The sequence below is a fragment of the Aquarana catesbeiana genome, linkage group LG04, assembly GCF_042186555.1.
Source record: "Aquarana catesbeiana isolate 2022-GZ linkage group LG04, ASM4218655v1, whole genome shotgun sequence".
Lineage (NCBI taxonomy): Eukaryota > Metazoa > Chordata > Amphibia > Anura > Ranidae > Aquarana > Aquarana catesbeiana.
In genome coordinates, this window is record NC_133327.1 from 85125529 (window position 1) to 85148066 (window position 22538).

At 44.4% G+C, this 22538-nt stretch overlaps 1 protein-coding gene across 1 annotated transcript; it reads left to right on the forward strand.

Annotated features, from left to right (window-relative positions):
- Window positions 1-8331: 8331 nt before the first annotated feature.
- Window positions 8332-13370, forward strand: LOC141141392 (putative glutamine amidotransferase-like class 1 domain-containing protein 3B, mitochondrial). The gene is made up of 4 exons (XM_073629050.1): window positions 8332-8647; window positions 11238-11409; window positions 12308-12509; window positions 13042-13370. Exons 1-4 carry the CDS (start codon window positions 8540-8542, stop codon window positions 13232-13234), a joined length of 675 nt encoding a protein of 224 aa, XP_073485151.1. The 5' UTR covers window positions 8332-8539; the 3' UTR covers window positions 13235-13370.
- The last annotated feature ends 9168 nt before the right edge of the window (window positions 13371-22538 follow it).

Consider the following 22538-nt stretch of genomic DNA (forward strand, 5'->3'; position numbering starts at 1 on the left):
AGTCTGTGATACTTATGTACATGGGAGGAGTCTGTATGTACATGGGAGGAGGCTGTGATACTTATGTACATGGGAGGAGCCTGTGATACTTATGTACATGGGAGGAGCCTGTGATACTTATGTACATAGTGGGAGCAGTCTGTGATACTTCTGTACATGGGAGTAGCATGTGATACTTATGTACATATGAGGAGCCTGTAATACTTATGTACATGGGAGGAGCCTGTGATACTTATGTACATGGGAGGAGCCTGTGATACCTATGTACATGGTGGGAGGAGTCTGTGATACTTATGTACATGGGTGGAGTCTGTGATACTTATGTACATGGGTGGAGTCTGTGATACTTATGTACATGGGAGCAGTCTGTATGTACATGGGAGGAGCCTGTGATACTTATGTACATGGGAGGAGCCTGTGATACTTATGTACATGGGAGGAGTCTGTGATACTTATGTACATGGGAGGAGCCTGTGATACTTATGTACATGGTGGGAGGAGTCTGTGATACTTATGTACATGGGAGGAGCCTGTGATACTTATGTACATGGGAGGAGTCTGTGATACTTATGAGAGGAGTCTGTGATACTTATGTACATGGGAGGAGCCTGTGATACTTATGTACATGGGAGGAGTCTGTGATACTTATGAGAGGAGCCTGTGATACTTATGTACATGAGAGGAGGCTGTGATACTTATGTACATGGGAGGAGCCTGTGATACTTATTTACATGGGAGGAGTCTGTGATACTTATGTACATGGGAGGAGTCTGTGATACTTATGTACATGGGAGGAGTCTGCGATACTTATGTACATAGGAGGAGTCTGTATGTACATGGGAGGAGCCTGTTATACTTATGTACATGGGAGGAGCCTGTGATACTTATGTACATGGGAGGAGCCTGTGATACTTATGTACACGGTGGGAGGAGTCTGTGATACTTATGTACATGGGAGGAGCCTGTGATACTTATGTACATGGAAGGAGTCTGTGATACTTATGAGAGGAGTCTGTGATACCTATGTACATGGGATTTTTTTTACTTTTTTATTTGTAATAAATTTGCAAAAATTTCAAACAAACTTCTCTCATGTTGTCATTATGGGGGATTGTTTGTAGAATTTTGGGTAAAATAATGAATTTAATCCATTTTGTAATAAGGCTGTAACATAACAAAATGTGGGAAAAGTGAAGCACTGTGAGTACTTTCCGGATTCACTGTATGCATTCTGCCCATGTATAATGTTACATTGTGAATTTTATGAATCAAGATGGAGCTGATGGCATTCAAACAAAAGAATGTCATCGATGAAATGTACAATTTGTTGGGGAATAAATCCTGACAAGGAATCCGGCAGCATCCCATTATTTTATCCCGACCCGGAGACCCCTCCCCCGACATAGATCGGTTCTGTACAAAACACAATCCTGTCCTAGACTAGAGCTGGAAATGCTTCCTATAAAGAGTTTGGGTCCCGGGAGGTCCAGGAAGGGGTCGGCCATCTTTATGTGGATTCTCGGGGGGGAACATACACTGATAGAGATTGGGGGATGAGAGACAGATCGTCCGATATTCACACGGGAGTCTCCCTCTTTATTTATATTCATCCTCCACTCATATTCCTGACCCATTCAATAGATCCGAATGAAATCCCATTTCACAATAATTTGTGTTTGATTATCTCTGCAATCCTCCGATTCCAGCAGCAGATGGCGCTCCTCGTGTACACAACCAGCCAATCCCCCCCCCCCAGAGAATAAAACGGCGGTCGTTACAATACTTTCTGTCACACCGTATTTGTGCAGTGGTCTTACAAGCACAATTTTTGGTGAAAGAATTACATTTTTTAAATTAAAAAATAAGACAGCAGTAAAGTTAGAACCATTTTTTTCTATATTGTGAAATATGTTACGTCGAGTAAATTGATACCCAACATGTCACGCTTCAAAATTGCGCCCGCTCGTGGAATGGCGACAAGCTTTGACCCATAAAAATCTCCATAGTGGATTTTAAAAATCTTTACAGGTTACCAGTTCAGAGTTACAGAGGAGATCTGGGGGTAGAATTATTGCTCTCGCTCTACCGATCGCGGTGATACCTCACATGTGTGTTTTGAACAACGTTTACACATACGGGAGCTGCTCACGCATGCACTCTCTTCAGCACATGAGCTCGGCGGGACGGGGTGCTTTAAAAAATGTTTTTTCTCATTTATTTTACTTTTTATTTTTAATTTTTACACTGTGATCATTGAGCGCCCCCCGAATGTACGCTGTCAGTGTTCAGGGTGGAGGGGGCCATACATCTGTATCCTCTCATCTTAGGAGCTGCGGCTGTGTTCATCCCTCATAGAGTAACACAGGCTGCCTGCACACAGCTGCAGACACACCCAATTCACACTATACAGACAGCGCCCCTCCCCCACACTGTACAGACAGCGCCCCTCCCCCCACACTGTACAGACAGCGCCCCCTCCCCCTGGAGGCGGCCAACATCCACAGAAGATCTGTGCCTAGTTCTCCAAGGTGTACATAGAAGAACCTACCTACCATAGAGCAACCTATCTGCCATAGGACAACCTACCTGTCACAGAACCACCTATCTGCCATAGAACAACCTACCTGCCCTAGAACCACCTACCTCCCAGAGAACAACCTACCTGCCACAGAACAACCTTCCTGCCATAGAACAACCTACCTGCCGGTAGAACCACCTACCTTCCATAGAACAACCTACCCGTCATAGAACAACCTACCTGCCACAGAACAACCTACCTGCCATAGAGCAACCAACCTGCAATAGAACCACCTACCTGTCATAGAACAACGTACCTGCCACAGAACAACCTACCTGCCACAGAACCACCTACCTGTCACAGAACAACCTACCTGCCATAGAACAACCTACCTGCCATAGAACCACCTACCTGTCATAGAACAACGTACCTGCCACAGAACAACCTACCTGTCACAGAACTACTTACCTGTCATAGAACAACCTACCTGCCATAGAACAACGTACCTTCCACAGAACCACCTACCTGCCACAGAACAACCTACCTGCCACAGAACAACCTACCTGCCATAGAACAACCTACCTGCCACAGAACAACCTACCTGCCATAGAACAACCTACCTGCCATAGAACCACCTACCTGCCGATCTCCTTCACCAACTGTCTGCAAGTCTACCAAGGTGGGGGGGGCACCCCAAATATTGATTGGATTTCTCTATTTCATTTTCTTCATTGATACAAATAAACTATTAACACTTTGATGCCTGGAAGCTTTCTTCATTCACAGCATCACACCTGCCTAAGACTTTTGCACAGTAGGGTATATGTGGTGTAATTCCTGAGCCCCGGGATGATGGAGGGTGTCAGCTCCGCCTCTCGCTGTAAATGATGAGGACGGAGGTGTCACTGAACAGGCTGTAAGTCGGGAATCCCCACAGATGGTGAAATCTGATAATTCCAGGAACCGGCATTGTTCTCATTATGTACTATGACATCACAGAGAGCAACGCCCTTCCCCCTTCTATCAATCCTTTATATCCCATCAACGCTCCATATCACCTAGAATAGTTTATATTCATCTTCTCTTAATATATATCTTTGTAGAATGTTTTCCCTTTAACCACTTCAGCCCCTGAAGATTTACCCCCCTTCATGACCAGGCCCTTTTTTGTGATATGGCACAGCGTTACTTTAACTAAAGTGATAAATGGTGAAGCAGCGCTAAATATCACTTCAAAAATCATAATAATAAAGTGCTAATACTATTCCTAAGTACCTCTGAATCAATCTTAGCAATATAAAGTGCTAATGATAAAGTGCTAATAGCAAAATGTAATAATTAATGTGCAAACTGGTGCAATATTCGACCTTAGAAGGGAACACATACCATAATGGAAGGAAAGTCCGCATGGCTGCACACCGATCTGAGATCCAAATGTCTTCATCCACATAAAACCATAAAGAACACGAGGAGCGCTACATGTATTATTGGGGTGGGCAACTACATGGCAAATGAGGTTCAATGTAGAAAAATGTAAAATAATGCATTTGGGTGGCAAAAATCTGAATGCAATCTATAGACTGGGGGGAGAACCTCTGGGCAGTGGTGTATTTAGGTTTTGTGCTGCCCTAGGCCTGACTAAACTCATGCACCCCCTAATTTAAATACGACCCACCCCTTCCTGATTAAGACCCGCCCTATCAGTGCAGCTTATGAGTGCCGTCTCATCTGTGCCCAACAGTGCAGCCTCACTAGAGGCCACCAGTGCAGCCTCATCAGTTTCATAATATAACAGCTTATTAGTGTATACGAGTTATGTTTTGATTATAGCATGGAGCACTTTGCACATGCTGAAATCAATGCAAACTCATTAAACAGTCCACATTAAGTGAAAGTTCATGTACTGCAAAGTCTGCATTGATTTTAGCATGCATGGAGCACTTTGCAGTACATGAACTTTCACTGGATGTGGACTGTTTAATGAGTTTGTAGCACGCATGGAGCACTTAATTGCAATATGATTTTTATGTAATATTCACGTTGAGCACTTTGTACTTAGCACACGCACAGTAAAGTAATCTCCCTCAGAGATCACTCCGCAGCAGGAGTCAGGAGGGGGGCGGCGCCGCGGCCCAGCCGGACGGAATACAGAGACCTGTACAGCCTAGGAGGAGAGACTCCAGTTATCATCGAATAAAAAAAAAGTCTGCGGCGGCCGCGAACACTGCAAGGGGGGCTGTATTTGTGCGGGAGGTGGCCACAGTAGCCGGGACTCGGGGGGAGCTTTTTTGTGTTTGGGGGGGCGGCTTTTGCCACCCCCCCCGCAAAGTGCCACCCTAGGCCTAGGCCTTGTTGGCCTAGGCCAAGACACAGCACTGCCTCTGGGGGGGGATCTAGGATGGAAAAGGACCTGGGGGTCCTAGTAGATGCAATGCCAAGCTGCTGCTAACAAAGCAAACAGAATATTGGCATGCATTAAAAAGTCCATCAATCACCACCAAAAATCTTCAATCAAGTGAAAGTGAAAGTGAAGTAATTCCCGTTTCTGTGAAGAATAAAGTGCCGTCTTCCACCGATTAACGGGCAAAACATCCTACTCACCAAACCGACATGACACCCATTACAGGTAGTCAAATGAGCATGGGTGACAAAGGAGATGTATCCTCCAATGGAAACGGCCCCCAAATGAAAGATCCACCAATGAAGGTTAAATCTTATATCAAAGAGAAAACTCCTCATGGTGCAGCTTGTAACTATTTATTACTCATAAAAAAGTATACACTTACAGTTTAGTAAACTTTTAAAAGCCCATGAAACCAGGCAGGCACGCCGATCGACCTGCGCTGCAAAAGAATAGCGGAAGTGGCGTGTTACACTCTTGACGTCCAGACACGTTTCGTCAGCACCGTCTGACGTCATCAGGGGTCATACAAAAGTCTCGCCTTTTGAATAATTCTCCCCCTCCCTGAAAGTGAGAAAATTACAGTGTTTATGAATGTTTGTTTCTGTATCTACTTGTAAATTATGTCATTTCGTCTCCCTGTGGAATCTCAGACCTATCAGTGAGGACAGACGTCCATAGTGTATGTACTAACCAGAATCTAGACTAACAACACTGAGGTTTCCTCTTGTCTCAACGCAACCTGACCCCCAACACTGACCAAGGCTGCATGATAAGTAAAATCTGAGGGGTGGATTTCAGATATCTATCAGAGGGCAGACGTCCATAGTGTGTATGCACAGCCATATCCAGGCTAACAACATTGAGGTTCCATTCCATCTCACTAGAACTGAACCCCCCACACACTGATCTACCGTAAAAGTAAGTACACCCTTCAGTCACATTTGTGTAAATCTTTTCTTCTATCTTTTCATGTGACAACACTGAAGAAATGACACTTTGCTACAATGTAAAGTAGTGAGTGTACAGCTTGTATAACAGTATACATTTGCTGTCCCCTCAAAATAATTCAACACACAGCCATTAATGTCTAAATCGCTGGCAACAAAAGTCAGTACACCCCTAAGTGAAAATGACCAAATTGGGCCCAATTAGCCATTTTCCCTTCCCGGTGTCATGTGACTTGTTAGTGTTACAAGGTCTCAGGTGTGAATGGGAAGCAGGTGTGTTAAATTTGGTGTTATCGTTCTCACTCTCTCATACTGGTCACTGGAAGTTCAACATGACACCTCATGGCAAAGAACTCTCTGAGGATCTGAAAAAAAGAATTGTTGCTCTACATAAAGATGGCCTAGGCTATAAGAAGATTGCCAAGACAGTGAAACTGAGCTGCAGCACGGTGGCCAAGAACATACAGCGGTATAACAGGACAGGTTCCACTCAGAACAGGCCTTGCCATGGTCCACCAAAGAAGTTCAGTGAACATGCTCAGCTTCATATCCAGAGGTTGTCTTTGGGAAATAGACATATGAGCGTTGCCAGCATTGCTGCAGAGGTTGTAGGTGTGGGGGGTCAGCCTGTCAGTGCTCAGACCATACGCTGCACACTGCATCAAATTGGTCTGCATGGCTGTCATCCCAGAAGGAAGCCTCTTCTAAAGATGATGCACAAGAAAGCCTGCAAACAGTTTGCTGAAGACAAGCAGACTAAGGACATGGGTTACTGGAACCATGTCCTGTGGTCTGATGAGACCAAGATAAACTTATTTAGTTCAGATGGTGTCAAGCGTGTGTGGCGGTAACCAGGTGAGGAGTACAAAGACAAGTGTGTCTTGTCTACAGTCAAGCATGGTGGTGGGAGTGTCATAGTCTGGGGCTGCATGAGTGCTGCCGGCACTGGGGAGCTACAGTTCATTGAGGGAACCATGAATGGCAAGATGTACTGTGACATACTGAAGCAGAGCATGATCCCCTCCCTTCGGAGACTGGTCCGCAGGGCAGTATTCCAACATGATAACGACCCCAAACACACCTCCAAGATGACCACTGCCTTGCTAAAGAAGCTGAGGGTAAAGTTGATGGACTGGCCAAGCATGTCTCCAGACCTAAACCCTATTGATCATCTGTGGGACATCCTCAAACGAAAGGTGGAGGAGTGCAAGGTCTCTAACATCCACTAGCTCCGTGATGTCGTCATAGAGGAGTGGAAGAGGACCTCAGTGGCAACCTGTGAAGCTCTGGTGAACTTCATGCCCAAGAGGGTTGAGGCAGTGCTGGAAAAAAATGGTGGCCACACAAAATATTGATACTTTGGGCCCAATTTGGACATTTTCACTTAAGTGTGTACTCACTTTTGTGAGATACTGTATACAAATTTTCAGTATTGCCTGCACTTCATTATAATTCACGATTGTGGTCTGCATGTGAACCCGGGTGTGGTGTGCATTTTACAGCAACGTTGTCTTATGTTTTACCTGTATATTGCCCAGTCTGCATTACTGTATCTGTCCAATTTTGATATGTAATAAGGTTCATAACCATAGGTAAGACTACTGTTCACCTCATTCCCCTCCTCCCTTTTGAACTCCTCGGAGTATCTTCCCCATTTTGTGTCTTCATTATCCTTTATGTTCAGGAGTTGACGGGAAAGGCACCACCCAAACCGGTAAGTCGGCATACCTATCAGTGCTGACCAACGCATAGACCCAGCACTCCTGATCCTACGGTACTTAACCCCGTGTTTTATTATTTGTTAGGGCTAAGTAATGCAGAGTACAGGGGTCAGGAGTAAGTAATGCAGAGTGCAGGGGTCAGGAGTAAGTAATGCAGAGTACAGGGGTCAGGAGTAAGTAATGCAGAGTACAGGAGTCTGGAGTAAGTTATGCAGAGTACAGGGGTCAGGAGTAAGTTATGCAGAGTACAGGGGTCAGGAGTAAGTAATGCAGAGTACAGGAGTCTGGAGTAAGTAATGCCGAGTACAGGGGTCAGGAGTAAGTAATGCAGAGTACAGGAGTCTGGAGTAAGTAATGCCAAGTACAGGGGTCAGGAGTAAGTAATGCAGAGTACAGGGGTCAGGAGTAAGTTATGCAGAGTACAGGGGTCAGGAGTAAGTTATGCAGAGTACAGGGGTTAGGAGTAAGTAATGCAGAGTACAGGGGTCAGGAGTAAGTAATGCAGAATACAGGGGTTAGGAGTAAGTAATGCAGAGTACAGGGGTCAGTAGTAAGTAATGCAGAATACAGGGATCAGGTTGGAGGTTGGAGAAGTTACGAAACATCTTTATCATTAAAGAAAAAGTCCAGATGAGTCAGACTAATCACTACTAACTGCTAATTACAGGCGGTAAGGAAATGGTGTACTGGGTGGGAGTTTCTCTTCCTTGTTATGACTTTGCAGATAAAGAGGAAGTGCTGACTGTGTTTGTTCACTGGCAGGCGTGGCTCCCAGACACTCCTCTGTGCCGTGTATATAAAGGCGAGTCTCACCTGTCTGTCTGCAGAGTCTCACCTGTCTCAGTCCTCGGAGTCTCACCTGTCTCAGTCCTCGGAGTCTCACCTGTCTCAGTCCTCAGTGTCAGCTTGGCTCCTGTAAGGTGACCTTTGTATCTTCCTCCCATTCATCATGTCTAAGAAGGTGGCGGTGATCCTCTCGGGATGTGGGGTGTACGATGGCAGTGAGATCCACGAATCCTCCGCTGTGATGGTTCACCTGAGCCGGGCCAGAGTCCAGGTAAGTGACGGAAATTCTCATATGTGTTAGTAGTGGATCTGGGAAGTTTGATGTATGAATGTATTTCCTACACACTATATACAGTATATATATATATATATATATATATAGAGAGAGAGAGAGAGAGAGAGAGAGAGAGAGAGAGAGAGAGGGGGGGAATACATACAATAGCGCTGTCAATTTCACACAGTTACATATATATTGTACAGTCACATCAGTCCCTGTCCTCAGGAGCTTACAATCTAATGTCCCTAACTCACATACAGTGCATACATACACATACTAGGGAGAACATACAAACTCCATGCAGGTAGTGCTGTCAGGGCCGTCTTTAAGGCAGGGCAAAAGGGGCAGCTGCCCTGGGCCCCATCATTGTTGTGGAGCCCAAAGCAGCTGCCTCATACTCATGTCAACTATCCCAGTTTAAATTCCCTTATCCCTTGAAGTTTCAGTCTCATGCTGTGTTGGAGCACAGGACTGTGAATGTCTCAGTTACATTGCTGGTCAGTGTAAATATTCCATTACATTGGGGCTTGGTGTAGAATCCTTTCATTCACACTAGTGGCCAGTGTGAAGACCTACCTTACATTGGTGGTCAGGGTAAATCCCTCCTTACATTGGTGGTTACTCTTAATGCTTTTATTATATTAGTGGTCAGTGTAAATCCCCATTACATTAGTGGTTAGTGTAAATCCCCATTACATTAGTGGTCAGTGTAAATCCACATTACAATGGTGGCCAGTGTAGAAACTCCTCTTTCGGTTAAAAAAAATCCAAACTTGCATTTGTGGTCGAATCCTCCCTTACATTGGTTGTCCATGTAGAAGTGCCCTTTAAATTGGTGGTGAGTGTAAATCCCCCCCTTACATTGGTGGCCAGTGTAGAAATCCCCCTTTGTTGGCTGTTGATTTAAAATCCCGCATTACATTGGTGATCAGTGTACATTTCTCTTTACATTGGTGGTAAGTGCATAATTGCCCTTACACTGGTGGTCAGCGTAAATCCCTCTTTACATTGGTGGTCAGTGTAAATCCCCCCTAACATTGGTAGTCGGTGTAGAAGTGTCACCTTACATTGGTGGTCAGTACAAATCTAGACAATAGTTGTCAGTGTAAATTCCCCCTTACATGGAGGTCATTGTATATCCCCCTTACACCAGTGGTTGGTGTAAATGCTATTATTATATTGGTGTCAGTGTAGAAATCCCTCTTTATATTGGTGGATGGTGTAAAAGCCCCCGTTACATGATGATCAGTGCAAATTTCCCCTCACATTGGTGGTCAGTGTAAATTCCCCCTCACATTGGTGGTAATTGTAAATTCCCCATTACATTGGTGGTCAATATAGAATCCCCCACTATATACTTGCTAAAGATTCCCAGCTTTGCTCTTCATAATTCAGAATACTGCCTCCTAAGTAATTCCATCCCCCACCACTGCTACTGATCCCATCAACCCCTCAGCATTACCACTGATCCCAGGAGTTCTAGGATCCCTAGGAGTTTTATGTCTATTGATGGGTCCCCTCACCTCCCCAGTCTATGGTGTGCAGGCAGTGAGGCCATGATGTGCTGTAACCTTTAACAACCAATCAGTGAGCAGTAATGATGTGCACTAACCTCTTGCAACCAATCACTGAGCGGTAAGGATATGTAGTAACCTCTATGAACCAATCAGTGAGCAGTAATATTGTGCAGTCAGTAACCTCTAGCAACCAATTAGTGAGTGGTATAGATGTCCAGTAACCTCTAGCAACCAATGAGTGATCAGTATTGATGTACAGTAATCTCTAGCAACCAATCAACAAGCAGAAGTCATGTGCTGTAACCTCTAGCAAATAATTAGTGAGTCATAATGTGTGCTGTAACCTCTGGCAACCAGTCAGTGAGCCAGATACACTGTAACCCCTGGCAAGCAATTGCAATTGCTACCTGATCTGATTCAGTAAACTGATTTTGAGTCTAGCTGCTAATTATTGTATGTCTTAAAGCATGTGGAGAGCAAAATTGCATGGAGGAGGGCAAGAAAATGTGTGCCTGGGGTCCAACCAATATTAAAGACGGCCCTGAGTGCTGTGGATGGGATTGGAACAATGTATCGGCTACTTTGCTAATAAGATTACAGTAGAATCTTTCCATTCCCACACATTATCCTCCATCAGAGTCCTGCGGGGTGTAAAATGAGGATGATGATGATGATATTGATGAGGATGATGAGGATGATAATAATGAGGATGATAATGATGGTTATAATGAGGATGATTTTAATGATGAGGATGATATTAATGGTGATGATGATATTGATGATGATGATTATAATGATGATGATGAGGATGATGATGATGATGATATTGATGAGTATGATGAGGATGATTTTGATGACGATGATGAGTATGATGAGGATGATTTTGATGATGATTAAATGATGATGAGGATGATGATGAGGATATTGAGGATGATGATGATGATGAGGATGAGGATGATGATGATGATGATTCCATTCCTCTGTGTATTTCGGGGGGAGTCATTTCCTGGTATTGGAATCTCAGGTCTCTATGTACTAACAGTCGGTGGTATTCTCCTCCCCCGCAGTATGCGATCTTCGCCCCGGACATCGATCAGATGCATGTGGTGGACCATGTGAAGGGACAGCCCACCGAGGAGAAGCGCAATGTCCTGACAGAGAGCGCCCGCATCGCCCGAGGAAAGATCTCCGACCTGAAAGATCTGAAAGTCAGCGAATATGACGCACTAATCATACCGGGTACGGCAGCCAATCAATACACCCGGAAATTTCCACATTACATGGAAAGTGTGACTCCGGACAAAACTTCTTTGTTGCTGGGGAGACCCAATCTCCCTCCATGTCCTGATTGTCATTGGCAGAGAATGTGATGGATAAACTAATATATTATAGTTGTCCCCAGAACAGGAAGTGAGAGGAAATCCAATATATTACAGTTGTCCCCAGAACAGGAAGTGAGGGGAAATCCAATATATTACAGTTGTCCCCAGAACAGGAAGTGAGGGGAAATCCAAAATATTAAAAGTTGTCCCCAGAACAGGAAGTGAGGGTGGTCTCCCCATGGGGTCACTTACACTAGAAAAACAAACCCTTCTCTACTCCCAAACCTACATTGGATACAATCTTTTTTTTTTTTTTTTTTTTGCTTGTGAAACTTGCTTTATTTACTGAAAAATATTTAACTTTTTCAAATTATCTAAAAGTTTGAAATGCTTTGCAAATTCAATTTCATGGTTGTTTTTTCATGCATTCTCATCACTGCAAGTTTCCCATAATATTAACAATACTGTCATTGTTGCTATTAGAGTATTTACAGCTACTTGTTGGAAATAATATTAAAAAAGACTTTGCCAGGACTATATATATATATATATATATATATATATATATATATATATATATATATATATATATGTAGCACATAACAACATTCCAGTTCCATACTTTCAATAACAAAAGTCATTTTGCAGGTAAAAGTGTTGGGCCTGATTCATTGAAACAAAAACAAAAAAAAGGAGTAGAAAAACAAACCCTTCTCTACCCCCAAACCTACAAAGGATACACTCTTTGGTTTTATTATAAAATTATATAATCATGTGATCAGAAAGCTGATTGGTGCCTATTTTTTGTCCTTCAGGTGGTTTTGGGGTCGCTAAGAATTTGTCTACTTGGGCTGTGCAGGGGAAGGACTGCTCCGTCCTGAAACCCATCGAGGAGACGATTAAATCTTTCCATGCCAGCCATAAGCCAATCGGTCTGTGCTGCATCTCCCCGGTGCTGGCCGCAAAACTCATCCCAGGATGTGAGGTCACCGTGGGCTGTGACACTGAGTGTGAGAAGTAAGTCACCCTCTTCTTTCTCTACCTCTATGATCATTCATCGTTCTCTATCTCTATGATCGCTCATCATTCTCTATTTCTATGATCATTCATCGTTCTCTATCTCTATGATCATTCATTGTTCTCTACCTCTATGATCATTCATCATTCTCTATCTCTATGTTCATTCATTGTTCTCTATCTCTATGATCATTCATCGTTCTCTATTTCTATAATCATTCATCTTTGTCTATTTCTATGACCATTCATCGTTCTCTATCTCTATGATCGTTGATCGTTCTCTATCTCTATGATTGTTGATCTCTCTATATCTCTATGATCATTCATCGTTCTCTATCTCTATGATCATTCATCACTCTCTGTCTCTATGATCAGTCATCGCTCTCTATCTCTATGATCATTTATCATTCTCTATCTCTATGATCATTCATCGTTCTCTATCTCTATGATCATTCATCATTCTCTATCTCTATGATCATTCATCGCTCTCTATCTCTATGATCATTCATCGTTCTCTATCTTTTATATGTAGGTGGCCGCATGCCGGGACCGCCGGAGCCATTAAAGAACTCGGCTGTAAACACATCAACAAGCAGGTGAATGAGGTTCACGTGGACACCAAAAATAAACTGGTCACCAACTGTGCCTTCATGAGCAACAGTCCACTGGACCAGATCTACGATGGTGTCGGGGAAATGGTCAAAGCTCTACTAAAGCTTCTCTAACCTAAAACTATAAACCTGGAGCCAGAAATTTCACTGATTGTCAGTATTGTGATAACATTGTCATATGTTCAGTGTGAAGAGAGACGTCTATTTATTAATCTGAAATAAAGTGTGATATTATATATGTAGTATATAACGCTCTAATGTCTGTTGTTTGTTCTCTGAGGCCTCACCCTCGGTGCTTAGGGGGGAACTGGGACAGTAATCAGATATATGTGGGGAAGAAGATGGAAATTTTACTTCAAACATATAAACAAGAAAAGTCATTTTTATTGATAAAGCCAGAAATCCATCTGGGTCTCATTGGGGGATCTGCCTATCATTCATGTCCTGAACATGAGGGGACATCAGTGAAGAGACGTCTCCCAAAAGGAGGGGACATCTCCCAAAGTGGGGGGGACATCTCTCAAAGTGAGGAAACATCTCCCAAAGTGAGGGGACATCCATTTAAGTGAGGAGATGTCTCCCAAAAGTAAGGGAACATCTCCCAAAGTGAAGGGACATCTCCCAAAGAGAGGGAGGGGACACTTCCCAAAGTGAGGGGATGTCTCCCAAAGTGAGGGGAAGCCTTCCAAAATGAGGGGACATCTTCCAAATTTAGAGGACATATCCCAAAGTGGGGAGACATCTTCCAATGTGCACACCAAAGTCATGGGACATCTCTCAAAGTGAGGAGACATCTCCCAAAGTGAGGAGACATCTCCCACAGTGAACGGACATCTCCCAAAGTGAGGCGACACCTCCCAAAGTGGAGAGATGTCTTCCAAAGTCAAAGGACATTTCTCACAGTGAGGAGACATCTCCCAAAGTGAGGGGGCATCTTCCAAAGTGAAGGGATATTTCCCAACGTTAGCGGAAGCATCCGAAAAGTCAGAGGACATCTCCCAAAGTGAGGACTAAGGAGACCTCTCCCAAAGTCAAAGGACATCGCCCAAAGCAAGGGGACATCTCCCACAGTGAGAGGACATCTCCCAAAGTGAGGAGATATCTCCCAAAGTCAGGGGACATCTCCCAAAGTGAGAGGACATCTCCCAAAGTGAGGAGACATCTCCCAATGTCAGGGGACATCTTCCAGAATGAGAAGACATCTCCCAAAGTGAGGGGAAACACATCAACATGCAGGTGAATGAGGTCAAAGTGCCCTTATGAGCAACTGTCCACTGGCCAGATCTTCGATGACATCAGGGAAATGGTTAACGCTCTTCTGAAGCTTCCTTAACCTAAGGGGAAATCTGAAGCCAAAAATGTCACAAATTGTCAGTATTGTGATAACATTGTCACCTGTTCAGTGTACTAGGAATCTACTCCACTGGGATCACTGGGAATATACTCCACTGGGGATCACAAGGAATCTACTCCACTAGGTCACTAGGAATATACTCCACTGGGAATATACTCCACTGGGGATCACAAGGAATCTACTCCACTGGGGGTCACTAGGAATCTATTCACTGGGTCACTAGGAATCTATTCCACTTGGGTCACTGGGAATCTACTCCACTGGGGGTCACTAGCAATCTACTCCACTGGGGGTCAATAGGAATTCACTCTACTAGGGATCACTAGAAATCTACTCCACTGGGGTCACTGGGAATTTAATGCACTGGGGTCACTAGGAATCTACTCCAATGGGATCACTGGGAATCTACTCCACTGGGGGTCACTGGGAATCTACTCCACTGGGGGTCACTAGTAATCTATTCCACTGGGGGTCACTAGGAATTCACTCCACTAGGGATCACTAGGAATCTACTCCACTGGGGTCCCTGGGCATTTACTGCACTGGGGATCACTAGGAATCTACTCTACTGGGGGTCACTAAGAATTCATTCCACTAGGGATCACTAGGAATCTACTGCACTGGGGCCACTAGGAATCTACTCCACTGGAGATCACTAAGAATTGACTCCACTTGTTGTCACTGGGAATCTACTCCACTTGGTGTCACTGGGAATCTACTCCACTGGGGTCACTATGAATCTACTCCACTGGGGTCACTAGGAATCTACTGCACGGGGGCCACTAGGAATCTACTCCACTGGAGATCACTAAGAAATTACTCCGCTTGGTGTCACTGGGAATCTACTCCACTTGGTGTCACTGGGAATCTACTCCACTGGGGTCACTGTGAATCTACTGCACTGGGTCACTAGGAATCTACTCTACTGGAGATCACTAAGAATTTACTCCACTTATTGTCACTGGGAATCTACTCCACTTGGTGTCACTGGGAATCTACTCCACTGGGAACACTAGGAATCTACTGCACTGAAGATCACTAAGAATTGACTCCACTTGGTGTCACTGGGAATCTATTGCACTTGGTGTCATCCAGGAAATGGTTAAAGCTCTTCTGAAGCTTCCTTAACCTTAAAGGTGAAATATGAAGCCAACAATGTCACAGATTGTCAGTATTGTGATAATATTGTCACCTGTTCAGTGTACTAGGAATCTACTCCACTGGGATCACTGGGAATATACTCCACTGGGTCACTAGGAATCTACTCCACTGGGGGTCACTAGGAATATACTCCACTGGGTCACTAGGAATCTACTCCACTGGGGGTCACTAGGAATCTACTCCACTGGGGTCACTGGGAAGATATTCCACTGAGGATCACAAGGAATCTACTCTACTGGGGATTACTGGGAATCTACTCCACTGGGGGTCAATAGGAATTCATTCCACTAGGGATCACTAGGAATCTGCTCCACTGGGGTCAATGAGAATTTACTGCACTGGGGAACACTAGAAATCTACTCCACTAGGGATCACTAGGAATCTACTCCACTGGGGTCACTGGAAATCTACTGCACTGGGGCCACTAGGAATCTACTCCACTGGAGATCACTAAGAATTTACTCCACTTGGTGTCATCCGGGAAATGGTTAAAGCTCTTCTGAAGCTTCCTTAACCTAAAAGGGGAAATCTGAAGCCAAAAATGTCACAGATTGTTAGTATTGTCATAACATTGTCATCTGTTCAGTGTACTAGGAATCTACTTCATTGGGATCACTAGGAATAAACTCCACTGGGAATATACTCCACTGGGGTTCACTAGGAATATACTCCACTGGGGATCACAAGGAATCTACTCCACTGGGTCACTAGGAATCTACTCCACCGAGGGGGGGGGTCACTAGGAATCTACTCTACTTGGGTCACTAGGAATCTACTCCACTGGGGTCACTGGGAATATACTCCACTGGGATCACAAGGAATCTACTCCACTGGGTGTCACTAGGAATCAACTCTACTAGGTCACTAGGAATCTACTCCACTGGGGTCACTGGGCAGATACTCCACTGAGGATCACAAGGAATCTACTCCACTGGGGATCACTAGGAATCTACTCCACTGGGTCACTAGGGATCTACTCCACTGGGGTCACTGGGTAGATACTCCACTGAGGATCACAAGGAATCTACTCTACTGGGGATCACTGGGAATCTACTTCACTGGGGGTCAATAGGAATTCACTCCACTAGGGATCACTAGGTATCTACTCCACTATTGTCACTGGGAATTTACTGCACTGAGGTCACTAGGAATCTACTCCAATGGGGTCACTGGGAATCTACTCCACTGGGGGTCACTAGTAATCTACACCACTGGGGGTCACTAGAAATTCACTCCACTAGGGATCACTAGGAATCTACTCCACTCGGGTCACTGGGAATTTACTGCACTGAGGTCACTAGGAAACAACTCCAATGGGATCACTGGGAATATACTCCACTGGGGGTCACTAGTAATCTACTCCACTGGGGTTACTAGAAATTCACTCCACTAGGGATCAGTAGGAATCTACTCCACTGGGGTCACTGGGAATCTACTCCACTGGGGGTCATTAGTAATCTACACCACTAGGGGGGTCACTAGAAATTCACTCTACTGGGGTCACTGGGAATCTACTCCACTGGGGTCACTATGAATCTACTCTACTGGTGTCACTAGGAATCTACTCCACTTGGGGTCACTAGGAATCTACTCTACTGGGGTCATTAGGAATCTACTTCACTGGAGATCACTAAGAATTTACTCCACTTGATGTCACTGGGAATCTACTCCACTTGGGGTCACTAGGAATCTACTCCACTGGAGGTCACTAGGAATTCACTCCACTAGGGATCATTAGGAATCTACTCCACTGGGGTCACCGGAAATCTACTGCACTGGGGCCACTAGGAATCTGCTCCACTGGAGATCACTAAGAATTCACTCCACTTGGGGTCACTGGGAATCTACTCCACTGGGGGTCACTAGTAATCTACTCCAATGGGGTCACTGGGAATCTACTCCACTGGGGGTCACTAGTAATCTACTCCACTAGGGGTAACTAGGAATTCATTCCACTGGGATCACTAGGAATCTACTCCACTGGGGTCACTGGAAATCTACTCCACTGGGGGTCACTAGGAATATACTCCACTGGGGGTCACTAGGAGTCTACTGCAATGGGTTCACTGGGAATCTACTCCACTGGGGGTCACTAGGAATCTACTCCACTGGGGGTCACTAGGAATTCACTCCACTGGGATCACTAGGAATCTACTCCACTGGGGTCACTAGGAATCTACTCCACTGGGGTCACTAAGAATCTACTCCACTGGGGTCACTAGGCTGATGAGCTCGTACCCCACCACTCTGTACAATAGAACTCATCAATATCTCCTAGAAAATGTAACATGTTCACTTTATCTCATAAATCATTATTATAGATCTGCAGCTTTCATTATAATAATCCCTGGTGATCCCGCCATGGAGGTCCTTTCTCAGGCACTTCCTGTTATAGGGTGACAATGCTCGGTCCCCTCGGTAGCTATTTTGGAAGCTATTTGTTAGATCCAGTAAGATCAAGTGGTTTTAACGTTAGATCTCACATAATTAGAGACTTATTAAGTGATTAATGAGGGGGGCTGGCCCCCCCCTTATCAAATTTTCTGGCCAAACATCATTCAGGCTAATAGATATTCGTTAGATCCGGTAAGATCAAGTGGTTTTAACGTTAGATCTCACATCATTTCAGAGATATTCCACATCAAAATAGAGATATTAGGTGGTACATATGGACGGGTTAGCCCCCCATTATCAAATTTTCTGGCCAAAAATCATTCAGGCTAATAGATATTCGTTAGATCTGGTAAGATCTAGTGGTTTTAACATTAGATCTCACATCATTTCACAGATATTCCACATCAAAATAGAGATATTAGGTGGTACATATGGATGGGTTAGCCCACCATTATCAAATTTTCTGGCCAAAAATCATTTAGGTTAATAGATATTCGTTAGATCCGGTAAGATCTAGTGGTTTTAACATTAGATCTCACATTATTTCAGAGATATTCCACATCAAAATAGAGATATTAGGTGGTACGTAAGGACAGGTTAGCCACCCTTATTATATTTTCTGGCCAAAAATCATTCAGGCTAATAGATATTTGTTAGATCCGGTAAGATCAAGTGGTTTTAACGTTAGATCTCACATCCTTTCAGAGATATTCCACATCAAAATAGAGATATTAGGTGGCACATAAGGACAGGTTAGTCACCCTTATTATATTTTCTGGCCAAAAATCATTCAGGCTAATAGATATTTGTTAGATCCGGTAAGATCAAGTGGTTTTAATGTTAGATCTTACATCATTTCACAGATATTCCACATCAAAATAGAGATATTAGGTGGTACATATGGATGGGTTAGCCCCCCACATGCAATTTTCTGACCAAAAATCAATCAGGCTAATAGATATTCGTTAGATCCAGTAAGATCAAGTGGTTTTAACATAAGATCTCACATCATTTCAGAGATATTCCACATCAAAATAGAGATATTAGGTGGTACATATGTACGAGTTAGCCCCCCCCACATACAATTTTCTGGCCAAAAATCATTCAGGCTAATAGATATTCGTTAGGTCCGGTAAGATCAAGTGGTTTTAACGTTAGATCTCACATCATTTCAGAGATATTCCACATCAAAATAAAGATATTAGGTGGTACATAAGGACGGGTTAGCCCCCCTTATCAAATTTTCTGGCCAAAAATCATTCAGGCTAATAGATATTCATTAGATCCGGCAAGATTAAGTGGTTTTAACGTTAGATCTCACATCATTTCAGAGATATTCCACATCAAAATAGAGATATTAGGTGGTACATATGGACGGGTTAGCCGCCCTTATCAAGTTTTCTGGCCAAAAATCATTCAGCCTAATAGATATTTGTTAGATCCGGTAAGATCAAGTGGTTTTAACGTTAGATCTCACATCATTTCAGAGATATTCCACATCAAAATAGAGATATTAGGTGGTACATAAGGATGGGTTAGCCCCCCTTATCAAATTTTCTGGCCAAAAATCATTTAGTATAATAGATATTCATTAGATCCGGTAAGATCAAGTGGTTTTAATGTTAGATCTCACATCATTTCCGAGATATTCCACATCAAAATAGAGATATTAAGTGGTACATATGGACGAGTTAGCCCCCCCCCCATGCAATTTTCTGGCCAAAAATCATTCAGGCTAATAGATATTCGTTAGATCCGGTAAAATCAAGTGGTTTTAACGTTAGATCTCACATCATTTCCGAGATATTCCACATAAAAATAGAGATATTAGGTGGTACATATGGACGGTTAGCCCCCCCACATGCAATATTCTGGCCAAAAATCATTCAGGCTAATAGCTATTAATTAGATCCGGTAAGATCAAGTGGTTTTAACTTTAGATCTCACATAATTTCAGAGATATTCCATAAAAAATAGAAATATTAGGTGGTATAGAAGGTACATCCATCTTCAACTGTCTCTGGATGGTCTCTGGAACCTTCTTTGTATGGTTCTCAGCGAGTGCCTGTAGTCTCTCCTCACACCTCCGTTCACCTCCCTGCCTCATGGTGATCTCTCCTCAGACCAACAATCTTAAGTCTTTAGCCAGCCCCCCCTTCTTGCAAAGCAGGCTGGGCATGGCAGTTCCACCCCCTGTAGAAATCAATGGGGCTGTACTGTGGGCCGTGGTCCTGCTGCTTGATTGGCTCCCTCTCCCTGCCAATAGGGACACAGGAAGAGGAGAGGGAGGGGGAGGAATCCCCCACAGGGACTGACAGGCATGCTCACCCTCAGTGAGTGCCTGTGTCAGTGTCTATTCAGTCCGGCGGTCGCTGGCAAGAATGGCGGGAGGTGCGGGTCCATGGGTAATAGAGTAGCCTCTGCTACACACTCCCCCCACCAAAGAACCTTTGGTCCGCCAAAGGAGGTAAAGACTCTATGACCTGTTACATGCTTTTGATATACACACGGAAAAAAAAACAGGTTAGTGTGCACAGCAAACCATACAATTTACATCTGCATAAAACCCTGGCAGAGGAACATCCCACCAATTAGCATAGGAGGGGAGGTTGTCCTGCCTACAGGCCACCTTAAAGCGGGATTCCGTCCCTGAAAAAAAAAATTAAAAGTCAGCAGCTACAAACACTGTAGCTGCTGACTTTAAATAAGTACTTACCTATTCTGTGTGCCCACAATGTCGGGCGCCCGAGGCTTCACTGCCAGTTTCCTACTGCGCACGCGTGAGTGGCGTGGCGCTCTGTGAATGGCCCCGTGGTGTTCTGGGAACACACACAGTTCCCAGAAGGCAATGGGGCTGCTCACCGAGGAGCAGAACACGCCGCGGAATAGGAAGAGGCAGATTAAGAAGACCGCCTAGCAACAAGGGTTTAGGTAAGTTTAAAAAAACTTTTCAAATTTTTTTTTTTATAGGATTTTTCTATGCAATTTTTTTTTTTAGGGTGGCCCTCCACTTTAACTGGAATGGCTCAGCTAGATGTGCCAGGGGGTAAGTGTCAGAAACCAAGAAATCAGGCCGAGACAGAAGTACAGTTAAGTCACACTTGTTTAATAATAAAAGTAAAAAGAACAAACGCAGTCAAAACATAGCCAGAGTTCAGTAACCGGAACGGATAGTCGGCCAAGCTAGAAGTCAGGGATCAATGTAGTGGAACAGCAAGCAGGATCTGCAGCCAGCAGGGATGTCAGCAAAGCAAGTCTTGAACAGGATCGCAGGAGATTGTTTCTGTGATGTTGACCAAGGCAAAGGCAGAGATCCTCTGGACTGGACGGCTTAAGTAGGCAGGACTGACGAGGCACACTGGTCTCTTTTTCTTCCTGCATATCAGCTTCAGCTTCCTCAATGAAGGATGGAAAGTCTTAGAGGTCTGTTGTCAGCAGGGAAGATTGAGGGTCTTCCAACTCTTCAAAAGGTGGACTTTGAGGTACAAACTCAGGAGCCTCTGGCCTGAGAGTCACCTCAGTCACCTTGGGAGGAGAAGAAAGGGGGGGGTGGCAGGCCCTGGCATTTGAGATAACCACAGACAATCTTTCTCTTCATCCTTGCTGTTTTCATCTTCAGCAAGGGGTACAGAGTGAGATCTAGTCACTGGCCCGGATCTTTGAGAGGCCGTGGGTGTGGACTGTAAATCTGACTGTGGTGGCACATGAACTGCTTCTGACAGAGGCAACAGATGATTGTGATGCCAAGTCTTCAGCAGGCCTGTGCTTCCCTCTGGCCGGATTTGATATACTGGGTGTCCTGGCAGATGCTTGCAAACAACATAGGGCTGCGACTTTCAGTGGTTAGCCAACCTATGCTTTCCAGGGACACCCAGGTTTCTCAGCAGTACCTTGTCATCTGGCTGTAGGTCCTGCACTCGTACCCTGAGGTCAAAGTTTATTTTGTTTCTCTGTCCTTGGGCATATGAGGCAGCTTGAGCCTTATCATAGGCGGTTTTCAGACGTCTCTACAGGCAATCCACATACCCTCTGTGGAAAGTTGCTGAGGTATGGTCGAGGGATGTGTCTACTGGCAGCGGGGCCTACAGTCCAAACATCAAACTATAGGGAGAGTAACCTGTGGCATCATTGGCAGTGCTGTATTAAGCATGCACAATAGCCACTATATGCTTGCTCCAGTGCTGCTTTTGTTCTCAATTTAGAGTTCCAAGCATATCCAGGAGGGTTCGGTTGAATATCTCTGGTTGAGGATCTACTTGAGGATGATACGGGGTGGTTTTAGACTTCCTGATGCCCAACAGGTCTAAAAGTCTCTTGATGAGACTACTCTTGAAATCCCTCTCTTGATCAGAGTGGATGCATTGGGACAGACCATAGTGCACAAAGAATTTCTCCGCGAAGATCTTGGCCACCATGAATGCTTTTTGGACCCTCGTGGAAAATGCCTGGGCATACCGAGTGAAATGGTCAGTCACTACCAGGATATTTCCCTGCCCGCTCAGATCAGGC